The 13,983-nt window shown below is 39.6% G+C and overlaps 1 protein-coding gene across 2 annotated transcripts in view; it reads right to left on the bottom strand.

Moving 5' to 3' along the window:
- The window catches only part of CERT1 (ceramide transporter 1), a 372,368-nt gene that overhangs the window by 9,151 nt on the left and 349,234 nt on the right, over window positions 1-13,983 (bottom strand). For both annotated transcript variants that reach the window (XM_029575160.1, XM_029575169.1), the window contains 2 exons: window positions 13,362-13,491; window positions 8,550-8,686 (listed from right to left, as the gene is read on the bottom strand). In XM_029575160.1, coding sequence (XP_029431020.1) covers window positions 8,559-8,686; window positions 13,362-13,491 — 258 coding nt within the window. In that variant the 3' untranslated portion in view covers window positions 8,550-8,558. The remainder of the gene's footprint in view (window positions 1-8,549; window positions 8,687-13,361; window positions 13,492-13,983) is intronic.

Genomic DNA, 13,983 nt, shown 5'->3' on the forward strand with positions numbered 1-13,983 from the left:
TGAGCTGGGATAGACGTGCTGCACCCCAGGATCCTTTAACATCTGGACCCATCCCTCGCTTGAAGGCTCACTGTACACTGCAGGAACAACTAGCAACAATCCCCAGTGCTTAGTAAGGTGCATTTTGCGGAAAACAACCACGCGTTTTACAAAGGACAAGGAAAAGCCCGTAGAGACTGAGGAGAAAATGGCTGCCATGCAGGACCCTACAGTGGCAGGAGGGCTCAATGCCTCTGCAGTGGCTGATCTTACCTCGGCGGTGGTTACAGATCTGAGCCCTTGGTTTGACAAACTTTCCTCTCAAATGGCAGAACTCAAAAACGCACTTTCGGAGTCACACGTAAGGCTGAAAACATGGAAGGCTGTATAGGCCTGGTAGAAGATGACAATCTGGCTCTAATGACAAAGCTGGAAAAGCTAGAAAAACTGGTCAAAGCTCACAAAGATAAGATTGATTACCTAGAAAACTGCTCTTGTCGAGTGAACCTGCGGTTTCTAGGATTTCCGGATATCATCATGGATGAGAAACTACACGATATACTGGAAAAATGGTTGCAGAGTGAGTTGGGAATGGCCGACTTAGTGAATCGTCTCTGCATTGAGTGGGTACATCACACGGGCCCCACTGCTAAGGAAAAATCCAAGCCAGGGTGGTATTGACCAAAATCCTTAATTTTGCCCACAAGGTACGGATCCCGCATGCTTACTGACAACGCTCGGAACTTTTATATGAAGGTCAATGGGTGTTCATCTTTCAGGACTACTCCGCATGTGTTTCATCCATGCGTCGGGAGTTTGGCCCCATATGTGGAGAGCTAGTGAAATGCCAAGTGAAATTTGCTTTAATTTACCCTGCCCGCCTAAAAATCTGGTCCAATCAGGGTGTTCTCTGGTGTGACTTGGTGCAAGCAGCAAAAGACTTTGCAACAGCCCTACCTTCAAGCACAGCTATGGCAGGCCCACCTTAACTTGCATGGCGGGTATTTTCAACCCCTGCTTTAAAACAATGAAAAATCAGACTGGCTGGACCGCAGCGGATTTCTAATTTCTTTTACCCCCTTGTGGTGTTTTCTTGTGTCCCCGGTTAAGTCGGGTGGCCTGATGGATATGTCACTGTGTTCTCAGGGGGAAGGCTCCCTCATGTGTCAGAGATATCAGGATATGTCAAACTATCTACGGCCTACTGCATGGACTTTTACAGGAACCTTAGTTTTCTTTTTCCATTTAACCTGTCAAGTTGTGGTTCCTTGTTACAGGAATTCTAGTGCAAGTGTTTCCTACTTTATAAAGTCCAGATTTGGACAAGTTAATATTCTGAAAGGGGATAGTTACTTGAAGCAGGGACTATGTGAGCTTTTGTATCTTATCGACTTATGTATTTTTTTTTTATGTGAGGGAAGGGGAAGGCTCCCGAATGCATCACAGACTCCCATATCCTTGATGACAGAGAGTATATCTCTGTGTCAAGGAGTACAGAGAAGGAACCAGGGGAGGGGAGACAAGGGGGAGGGGAGAAGGGACCTATGTTTATTGAAGTGCGAGAGTTCATAGATAAAGGTAATGTGTGGTTACACATCTTTCAACTGCAGACACGTTTCTGTTTTATTGTCAATGCCTTCTCGCGTGCTGGAATAAGAGTAATGGATAATGAGAAGGGAGGGCCCATGACACCTACTGGTCATCCTGACTGGAACAGGAGGGCACCCAGTACTCTTCACTCTGATCCGTATGCGTAATCCACTTAAACTCATTATAAGGAAAGTGGCGGGCCTGGGAATGCCAGTAAAACATGAAAAAATAATTTCCCATCTTAAGAGACTACGGATCTCCATTATGTTTCTACAAGAGATGCATTTGCCTCAGCGAGAACACTTGAAACTTAAAAAGAGGGGGGATTAACCAAATCTTTGCTGCCTTGGGTATTTCACACAGCCAAGGGGTGGCAATCTTATTTCACAAATCCGTTTCTTTTCAAGTGCAACACTCACATGTGGATCCCAATAGCAGATATATTTTAATTCATGGCCTTTTATATGGGAAGCCAACGATATTGGGATCCATACACAGTCCAAACACCTATGACCATCAGTTTTTTGCAGACATTTTTACTCATGTTTCTGCCCTTGACTCGGCCCCTACCGTTTTATGTGGAGACTAATCCTGTGGCTGATAATTTACCCATGGCCCATCTATGGAAGGGAAGGGTATATCTTTCTTGTGCAAACACCTCCAACTGATAGAAACACGGCGGGTGTTACACCATGGGGAACAGTATTATACCCACTTTGCTCGGGCAGCAGACTAAATCTCGATTAGATTATGTGCTTATCTCAGAAACCCTTTTTTCTAAAGTAGCAAGGGCAGAAATCGAATCCCTGATGCTCTCTGATCACTGTCCGGTTTCCTGCAATTTTCAAGTACCAAATGGGGGAGAAGATTTATCTCTTTGGAAAATGCCTCATTGGCTAATTCAGGATAAATCTTTCACCTCATATTTACAAACCAAGCTGGAGAGAGTTTGCATTCAATAATGCCCAACACACCGATACCCCCATCCTTTTTTGGGAAACTATGAAGGCGATACTTAGGGGGGACATTCTTAGCTATGTCTCAGCTCAAAAAAGGAAATTAGATGGGGGTATTTTGTCTTTAAAGCCCAGCTGAATGCATTGAAACAGCAACTCTTGGTTAATCTTTGGAACAAATTAAAATAATTTTTTTTTCCCTACCAAAAATATTAAATGAGGCTATTCACAAGAGAGCAACTTGATCCCTATTGTCTCAAACACCGGCTGTTCCTTTATGGAAACAAGTTGGGAAAGCTCCTTGCCAATTTGGTGCATGGAGAGCGGAGATCTACTTTTGTAGCGGGGTTGAGATCTGCGACAGGAACCTTAAAAACAGCTAATAAAGATATTAATGACATATTTCATGATTACTATTCGGCTTTGTATCAGATAGAGGGGGGAGACCCTTTGTAAGGTCAGTTTTTACATGGACTTGCGGTTTCTTCTCTAACCTCTTCCCAATTGGTGTTTCTCAACACCCCCATTTCAAGTCTGATGTGCTCTCTGTTATTCAAGCGTTGCCTAGTTTCAAAGCCCCAGGGCCCGATGGATTAACCAACTATTTTTACAAAGTACTTGCTGTTTCAATACAAGATAGCTTAAAAAATTATGTAGAAATGATTCAAAAGGGTAAAATGCCGGATACTTTAAGCATGGCGCATATTGTAGTACTCCCTAAGCCAGACCGAGATCCTCAGTTGCATTCTTACCGGCCCATTTCTTTATTAAATGTAGACATTAAAATCTACGCAAAAATTCTTGCTAACAGATTGGTAAATATCCTACCTGGTTTTATATCACCTGGCCAGATAGGTTTTGTTAAGGGTTGCCGTGCTAGTATTAATCTGCCAAGGCTACATATATTGTTAGATTTTTGTCATCGAGGAGTCTTCAGGGACCTGGTCTTGGTGGGCTTTGACGCAGAAAAATCCTTTGATATGGTCTCTTGGGATTTCCTATTTCAAGTACTTGCATTGTATGGCTTTTCTGGGATTATGATGCAAGTGATAGGGGTACTTTATAGTAATCCAATGCCCAAGATACAGGTGAATAATACGCTATCTACCCAGTTTTCTTTACATTGTGGAGCTCAGCAGGGATGCCCACTTTCCCCTTTATTTTTTATCCTGACCCTAGAGCCCTTATTAGCAAAACTGCACGAAGGGCTACAAGCGCATGTGACCCACCAGGGTGCCCCACGCCCATTTGCATTTTTTACAATCATATCCTGTTATTTATAGGCTAAAGACTTATTTCCCTTGGTGCTAGATCTTTTAGAGGAATATGGATTGTCATCTGGTTTTACATTAAATCTTGAAAAATCAGTTATTTTGGATATTTTAGGTCACCTACAAGACCACTGGCAGCCTTTTTCTCTCAGATGGGAGACCTCTTGCCTTAAATACCCAGGGGTCTTGGTCCATAGGGACACAAAGGAATGGAATCAAGCCAATGTCCCCTTGATGATTAAAGAGTCTGAAAGATATACGAGATGGATGAACTTCTCATTATCCCGGATGGGTCGCCTAGCTTTTTCAAAATGTCATTCAAACTCTTATATCTACTGCAAACCCTTCCCTTGGAACTGTCCTGTAAAGATTTGCTAGCCCTACTTTCTATTTGTTCTAAATTCATTTGGAAAGCAAAGAGGGCAAGAGTCTCCATACACAAATTAATGGTGCCCATACAGGAAGGGGGATGGGGTTTCCCAACATTTATTATTACAATGTGGCTTGTGCCCTAAGAGCCCTGGGAGACTGGCTTCTCAATCAAATAACTTTCACAGACACAGGCCTGGAGGCCCATATTGCCCATCCTTATCACTTTAAATTTCTGCTACATGCGTGACATGATGAGATTCCTTCTTTGCACAAGAATAATATGCTTTTTCAATATATGCAATACAGCTGGCATATGCTACATAAGATGCTGTCCTTGCCATGGAACTCTTCACCCTGGCTGCCGATCTGCGGGAACCCCAGTTTCTTGGCAGGGGCATGCACCCCTTTTTTCAAACAATCCATGATGGGTAGGGATAAATTTCACTCATTTATTGATTTTATGCACGGACACATGTTCCCTTTCCAGCATTGCAGGGAGTTTAACTATCAGGCTCAGGATATTTTTTTGCAATACCTACAACTCCGCAGCTTCATTTCCACACTGCTTAACTCACAAAACTCTACACAAGGCTCGGGGCCCTTTCAAAGACTTATGGGCCTATATAGCAGGGGGAAACTCTCTGGCGACTTTATATAAATTTCTTCATTCTATTGCTACATACCACACTATGCAAGCTCTAACTTCAGGATGGAGCCATGACCTAGGGATAAATTTAGAGAAAGAAGACTTGCAAGAGAGCTTGTGGTTGTTCAATAGCGTGCTCATTTCCACGATCATTAGGGAACAGCACTTAAGAATTCTGCATAGAATTGTAATAGCTCCGCATAAGGCCCATTTCATGAAACTTATTGATAGTTCCAGTTGCCAGAGGTGTGGGGAACCTATTGCAACTCTTCGCCATAATTTCTGGGACTGCCCTCCCATAAAACAATTCTGGACACAGGTTCGAGGATTCTTTCATGATAAATTAAAATGCAAGATACCAGAACAGGCTGCCCTCTGTATATTGGGTATTGGTGTAGAGGAGTTGTGTTCTGAAGGCACAGGTCTGCTGGCGATGAAGGGCCTGTGTGTTGCATGAAGATGTATTCTAGTGTGCTGGGTAACAGGAGATGCCCCCACCTACTCATTGTGGCATGCTGAAGTGTTAGACTTTAAATCCTGGTGCCTGGGTGGCAGGGACAAAGTGACAAAATGATTTTCTAGCATTTGGGGACCTTTTATTGCCCAACTGAACCGGTCCTTGCAGGCCAGGTTTCGGGTGGTAGGTGAACCAAAGTCATAGTACGTTGACATTTCAGGAGTCATTCCTTCTTTGTTAATAAGAGCGTAAACTTTGTATTTTTGCTTCTCTTTCTCTCGCATTTTATTGTACACAGGGATTTTTGTTTTTGGGGGGGGGGGGGCAGGTTAGGAGTTCAGGGTAAGGGGGAAAATGTATATCAGTTCCTGTTTATATGCATATACAATTGAATGTTTCATTCTGAGTAAAATGAATAAAGATATAAAAAAAAAAATTAAAAAAATCTTATGCTTTAAAACTGATTGCTGAATTTAAATTATACTACCCATGCAAGCTGAAACTACATGATGCAGTTTGTGTTTTTGGGATCCTGAGCATTTGTTGATTCTACTCCAGAATGATAAAATTAAGCTGAAATCATGAAGTTTTCTTTTGACTTATGTTTTGGTTATATATTCTCTTTGAGGCTTTTTTCTTTTTTTAATTATTAATATTGTGGCTGTCTGCTTTTTTTTTTGTGGACTTAAACCAGAACATTTAAATTTGTGAGGCTAGGACATTTGTTGGAAATCTTTGTTAATTTTCTACTGGATATTGTCAAGATGCTTAGGAATCTTTGATAATTCTTTAAACTTATAAATACAAAATTAAAATAAAATCCATGTTTATGTTTCATGACACAGTGGGAAGCTTGATGGGAAGTTTCAGTTTCATCCCCATTTATTGTTGGTGTTGCCCTTCTCTGTCCTACCTAAAAAAGGATATAGGAGAACAAAAAAAAGCACCATGGACTTATATAAGGGCATCATAGATTTACATAAGGGCATTATGATATTCCCAGTTTTATTCTCTGTGCCAATTCTTTATTTCCTCCTATGGGAATAACTGTGCTTTGATAGCCCTGATATAGAACTATCCACCTTAGAGATGAGAGCACCTCTGGTCTAGCTATTCTTTCAGTAGCCAATAAGTTTGGAAAGATATTTTGGAATGCCTTTGTTATGGTTGAGGCGCCCTCATTTGTTATCTATAATGGAGTCTGCCTTCCTCTCCCTTCTCAGGCTCCTTTGCTTCTAAAACTAGGACTTTCACCTGTTTTTCTGGTTAACAACCCTATATAGCAAACACAACAAGTGCAGAGAATGTTTCATAGTCCATTCAAATTTCCAAAGTTAATTTTATTTTTCTTATTTTATCCAAGCGGCAACTCCACTGCTTTAAACAATTTAGCTTTCCCAGGGTCCCCCGACACGGACCAGTGTTTCGCCCAGGCTGCGTTGGGAGGGACATACGATTTTAAAGTAATTCTAAAAATAAGCATAACAAACATGGACTATGTAAAAACCTATATGCAATTTTATGAGTTACATATGCCTTCTGGACTTATCCTCTCCTGAGTTAGAGGGCAGCACCTTGAGAATATTGGCAATTTTTCTTTGATGGAGCCCAGGAACTCAGGAAAATAGTGACTAAAAGGTCTAGCCCTCCTTTTCTCTCTCTTAGGGGAAGAAGCCTTAAAAGGTGAAGCTTTTTTTTTTTTTAAATCAGTACTTATCTTGAAATGTCCCGGTACTGATGGGATATATGAGTTCTTCACAATCTGAACAAGGATGACTCCAAAACCCCTTTTTTGTTTTCTGATTTTTTCTGTGTGTAAAATCAGGTTCCTCCTGGTACAGGTCTCAGCTGCACTGTAGGAACCAATAGCCTGTACCAGGAGGAACCTGATTCAACACATCAGAACAACACAGAAAGAGAAGAAGGGATCTTGGAAAGAAGCGTCATGGAAATTCTTCCTAAGACCACTGGCAATGTTTGGCTGAGCCAGGCAGTACCACATTCAACACGATCCAGATGGCAAAACCTTAAGAACATAAGAACATAAGAAATTGCCATGCTGGGTCAGACCAAGGGTCCATCAAGCCCAGCATCCTGTTTCCAACAGAGGCCAAAACCAGGCCACAAGAACCTGGCAATTACCCAAACACTAAGAAGATCCCATGCCACTGATGCAATTAATAGCAGTGGCTATTCCCTAAGTAAAATTGATTAATAGCCATTAATGGACTTCTCCTCCAAGAACTTATCCAAACCTTTTTTGAACCCGGCTACACTAACTGCACTAACCACATCCTCTGGCAACAAATTCCAGAGCTTTATTGTACGTTGAGTGAAAAAGAATTTTCTCCGATTAGTCTTAAATGTGCTTCTTGCTAACTTCATAGAATGCCCCCTAGTCCTTCTATTATTTGAAAAATAACCGAGTCACATCTACTCGTTCAAGACCTCTCATGATCTTAAAGACCTCTATCATATCCCCCCCCCTCAGCAGTCTCTTCTCCAAGCTGAACAGCCCTAACCTCTTCAGCCTTTCCTCATAGGGAAGCTGTTCCATCCCCTTTATCATTTTGGTTGCTCTTCTCTGTACCTTCTCCAGCGCAACTATATCTTTTTTGAGATGCAGCCACCAGAATTGTACACAGTATTCAAGGTGTGGTCTCACCATGGAGCGATATAGAGGCATTATGACATTTTCCGTTCTATTAACCATTCCCTTCTTAATAATTCCTAACATTCTATTTGCTTTTTTGACTGCTGCAGCACACTGAGCCGACGATTTTAAAGTATTATCCACTATGATGCCTAGATCTTTTTCCTGGGTGGTAGCTCCTAATATGGAACCTAACATCGTGTAACTACAGCAAGGGTTATTTTTCCCTATATGCAACACCTTGCACTTGTCCACATTAAATTTCATCTGCCATCTGGATGCCCAACCTTAAAATATTTGAAGAAAGAAGTAAAATATGATGGACATAAGAACATGGCATACTGGGTCAGACCAAGGGTCCATCAAGCCCAGCATTCTGTTTCCAACAGTGGCCAATCCAGGCCATAAGAACCTGGCAAGTACCCAAAACCTAAGTCTACTCCATGTTACCGCTGCTAGTAATAGCAGTGGCTATTTTCTAAGTCAACAATTAATAGCAGGTAATAGACTTCTCCTCCAAGAACTTATCCAATCCTTTTCTAAACCCAGCTACACCAACTGCACTAATCACATTCTCTGACAACAAATTCCAGAGTTTAATTGTGCGTTGAATGAAAAGACATACCTGATAATGCTAGAAGAGAATAGATTTTCCCAATGTCTTCTCTTGGACATATGATGTAAAACGCTTAAGGAATTTGGGATACTCTCGTTTTGCCACTGCCCTCAATACTGAGGCTGGTGCCCAACCTCCAGGGTTCACTACACAAATAGAAAACGAGATACAAACTGCAAGTGAGCATATGCATACAAAGTACACAAATATTTATTAATCAAAAAAATCAAATGCTATATTTACCACTATAAAAGAATTCGAGGAGCAGACCTGTTTCTCTTGGCATAATCTTATCAACTAAGTGGAGGCAGTTATTCTGCCCCAATATAATGGCATGTTGCAAAGCATGTGTGTGTTCTTTTGCTCTTATAGGAAGCATTTTATGTTTAGCGATACAGCAGAAGAAATTTCCCTGATGTAGCTAGCCAGGCGAAATACGGTCCATATTGTGATTACTCTTGAATGTTTTCTTTGAAGTTTTGAAAGATGTTGGGAATGGATTTCGATACTTTCCTCAAGCTTTTGGGAGGCGTTCAGCTATTGAGTTGCCTGAACTTGTTAGGACTTTTTTTTTTTTTTTTTTTTTAAAGGTAATTAATGGACAAAACGTTTAACATATTTAGATACTTAATGTGGGTCAGTTATACAAATCTTATTTATACAAATATTTTGCAACAATTAGCACTTTTTGGCAACAAAATCCTATAGTAAGGCTAAGAATTTATTAAACCACCAGCCTACGTAAATTCTTTATGTGAGACTATATAAGTTATGAACTTGCCTTTTTTTCGCCTTGCATCTTTATAAAATGTTTTGATCGATAACAGCTAATCTACTAAGGTTTCTGCTTTTACTTTATGAACTCTGATAAAGTGCAATCTCAACCTACTTGCTTCAGATTTATTTTAAAATAATCTTATTTCATACAGATCCTATTTTTCCAGTACCTGTTGTATAAAAGAAACACTTATGCTCAGTTAAATGATATCAAATTGCAAAAAGTGGAAAAGTCCTGCCTCACAAAACAATCATGTTCAAAGAAAAAAGGTGAGGAAGTCTAAATGTAGAAATTAATCTCGGTACAATCAGGTCAAGGATGAAGATTCAAATAATCCTTATTTATTGGTCCAAAATGATAGATTTTTCAAAATAGCCAAGCTTGAAAGATGTAACAGCTATGTCCCCCGACACTTATGTGTTTCGTGAACAGGCTGCATCGGCAGGGACAGTGCACTGCTAAAGTGAGCAAGAACTCGTGCGCACAGTTATACAATATCTTCAAGACTTCTTTATACACTGTGTAATAAGATACCTTGGAGAGAATTACTATTTGCATATAAACCACCCTCTTTTATTAAAAAAAAAAATGCAGTCTTACTGGCTCAAAACAAGACTACAGCTGAGTTAATGGCATAGCTTCCTAGCTGCAATTGTAACATTCCTGGGTCACTGCTACCCAAGTGCTTATTGCCTTTACTTTGTTACTAAAAATCCCAAGCTCCAGTTACTGACAAGCAGTATAAAAAAATGTCACAATAAATCTGTAACTACAATAGCTGCACAAGTTAATTATCGCTGCTACAGGACAATTACAAATAGTTGAATATTTTCAATTATAAAACTCTGTAAAAATTATAATTGCATATTCTAATATATCACAGATCTATGGTTAAAATATAAAGCTGACAACAGAATTAATAACACCAAAACTACAAAAGGTATCGTCCAATTACTTCAATGTTCTTCACCAACTTTATAAATAATTTTCTATATTTATCATAACTGCATCAGCAAGCCTGGCGATGTGCTCAGTGAAATCTAAGCCGTCTGGTCTTTTCTATCATTTGTGGTTCGATAAATTGTAGAGGAGCACCGAAGTGCTTTAAAGTAGTCTCAAATGAAATAGGTCTGTGCCCATCAGAACATTTTTGTATCTTTATATTTGACTCGACATCGGCTGTGTTTCGCAACTATAGCCTTGCTTCATCAGGAGTCAATATATCAAAAAACTTTGTCTTTGGTGATAACCTAAAAGCAGAGAGAACAGATTATCAAACTCTACAATACTAGAATACCATATAATATAGTACAGTACTACTTAGCTTCATTGGTGTAGCAACCTTTTCTTGGAGGACGCCAGGTTTCAAACAGTTTTCAGAGTTGGGACAGAGACCGCATTCAACCAGTTTCCAGAATTAAATAGCCCGCTCTTATGTGACATGTTGTCACATACCGTCAAAAGCGTCTAATCTCTCAGGCTACCAAAAAACTGGACCTGTCATGAAATCTCATAGGAAGACATTCAATTCAAGTGCAGTGTTAAGACCAGCTGGATGTAGTGTGTCTAAAAAGTGAATCCACCTTTGTTCGGCTTTTAACAAGCCGTTAAATCACCTCCTCGCCAGGAAGGATAGATCTGTTCTAAAACACAAGCTTTAAGATCCTCAAAGACATGGGAATGTTGTTAACAATGAGTGACAAAAGGTGCTGTAACATGTCCTGTGCTGATGCATGAGCGATGTTCAATCAGGCGCGTTTTGTTTTCCCAATGTACCACAGATTACAGGGGCATTGAATGATGTATATTATTCCGATCGACTGATAATCTGTGATACTTTTCAAAAGAACGGTCTTGTCTACTCTGGAGAAATGTATAGCCGAGGTGGATATCATAATATTGCATACGGTGCAATTTTTTCAACAGATTTGTGGAGCAACTATGGGGCCATGATGGCCCTCGATGTGGCCAATTTATATATGGGTTGGTTTGAAGACCTTTTTTTGCAGTTTATGCCAGTGTGGAAACACTATATTGATGACATTCTGATGTTCTGGACTGGTACTCGGGAAGCATTTCACCTATTTTTGAATTGACTTAGCTGCAATACTCACCTTTGTTTTACAGCTGATTTTCAAGAAGTTCAGATTAATTTTTTGGACATTAATATTACTAAAACTCAGGAAGGTTTTGTAACTGCTTTTTTTCATAAAGCAGTAGCTAGTAACACCTTCCTTCATTTCACAAATGCACACCCCCGGACATTGAAAGAAAATTTGCTGACTAGTCAATTTTTTCGTATACGACTGTTATATACCACGATGCCAGAATTTCAAAAGAAAGCAAAGCAACTAAGTAAAAGGTTTCGGATGAGAGGCTACCCTCAACGCTGCATCAAACGAGCGTTTATTAGAGCAAAATACACACATCAAGATTGGCTATTTTTACCTCGTTCAAAAGACACTAGAGATGTTTTAACATGTGTCCTACCATTTTCCTCCATGGTGCAGAAAATGAAACAAAGCACTTTTGAAAACTGGCACATTCTTCAACTACACAATGAATTTCAGAACACTCTATTTTCATATACCCGAGGGTCTAATTTAAAAGACCAATTGGTTCATTCAGATTCTTCGATTCGCCCGCAACCACAAGGCATTGATTTGCATACTACCTGTGGTTCCTGCACCGTATGCAATATTATGATATCCACCTCGGCTATACATTTCTCCAGAGTAGACAAGACCGTTCTTTTGAAAAGTATCACAGATGGTCAGTCGGTCAGAGTAATATACATCATTCAATGCCCCTGTAATCTGTGGTACATTGGGAAAACAAAACGCGCCTGATTGAACATCGCTCATGCATCAGCACAGGACGTGTTACAGAACCTTTGGTTACTCATTGTTTACATTCCCATGTCTTTGAGGATCTTAAAGCTTGCGTTTTAGAACATCTCTATCCTTCCTGGCAAGAAGGTTATTTCAACAGCTTGTTGTTAAAAGCCAAACAAAGGTGGATTCACTTTTTAGACACAGTATATCCAGCTGGTCTTAACACTGCACTTGAATTGAATGTCTTCCTGTGAGGTTTCCTGACAGGTCTGGTTTTTTGGTAGCCTGGGAGATTAGACACTTTTGACGGTATGTGACGTCATCACGTCACAAAAAGAGCAGGGTATTTAATTCTGGAAATTGGTTGAATGCGATCTCTGTCCAGACTCTGAAAACTGTTTGAAACCTGGTGTCCTCCAAGAAAAGGTTGCTACACCAACGAAGCTAAGTATATTATATTATATGGTATTCTAGTATTGTAGAGTTTGATAATCTGTTCTCTCTGCTTACAGATTATCACCAAAGACAGTTTTTTGATATGATATTGACTCCTGATGAAGCAATGCTGAAGTTGCGAAACACGGCCGTTGTCGAGTCAAATATAAAGATACAAGAATGTTCTGATGGGCACATACATATTTCATTTGAGACTACTTTAAAGCACTTCGTGCTCCTCTACAATTTATCGAACTGCAAATGATAGAAAAGACCGGACGGCTTAGATTTCACTGAGCATGTCGCCAGGCTTGCTGATGCGGTTCTGATAAATATAGAACATTATTTATTTATTTATAAAGTTGGTGAAGAGCACTGAAGTAATTGGACGATACCTTTTGTAGTTTTGGCGTAATTGCATACAGGATCATGTAGTGGCTCTGTTTTGGAACAGAATTAGTAAGCCATATTCATTTGTTTTTAAATGTTATATTTTACAGCTTTTGATCAAAATGTTGAAAATTTTTTGCATCTGTTTAATTCCAGTAATAAAAGCCTCCATTCTGTAAAAGTGAGTTGTGTAAACTCACTTTTACAGAATGGAGGCTAGCCCACACAATTTTTCATTATGCTCCAAACAAGATATTCAGGCAGGTTCCAAGGACATTGAGCTTTATTCCTGTGCATTTTTTATTCTCAGAATTTTGAAGATTAGCAACCAAATGTTTTAAAACAGGTAAAATGGAAACAGTTAATGGTAAGTTGAATACTTACCATTGGCTACATATGTGATCTTGCATTGGATATTGTCTCTGCTTATTTCCTGGTTACCTTCTGGTGGGCTTACCAATGTTTGACAGATCATAGCAATGTTGATTTTGGCACGAACACATCGATTGTTCAGCTGCCACAAATGAAATACAATAAAGAATTTACTATAGGCATCTATAAAGCTCTGAAAAAGCATGAACTCATCTGATCATTTTTCTCAAATCTACTTCTGTATTTGTATGCCAATTTCCTGATATCAGAAAACAAAGTGCATATTTGCAAAGCAGTTTTAATCAGGGATGTGCAATTGTTTTTTGATGATTAGGAAATTCATACGATATTTCCTAAATCGTCATTGATCGGAAAACCGATAAAACGATTGCATTTTCCCCGAATTTTCACAAAAAAATCGTTTTTCGACTTAGTGCGCGCGCTAACAAAAATAACAAAAAGTAACAAAAATTAACGGTTTTAGCTTAGCGCGCACTAAGCTGAAAAACAATTTTTTTTACACAAAAAAAATGCCAACCCGCAGCCACACTATCCCGAAAGCAAAAACGATCAGGCACCCGATGCACATCTCTAGTTTTAATGCAAAATCCTAAAGAACTGGGCATTTATTACA

The sequence above is a fragment of the Rhinatrema bivittatum genome, chromosome 1 (genome assembly GCF_901001135.1).
Source record: "Rhinatrema bivittatum chromosome 1, aRhiBiv1.1, whole genome shotgun sequence".
Classification (NCBI taxonomy): Eukaryota; Metazoa; Chordata; class Amphibia; order Gymnophiona; family Rhinatrematidae; genus Rhinatrema; species Rhinatrema bivittatum.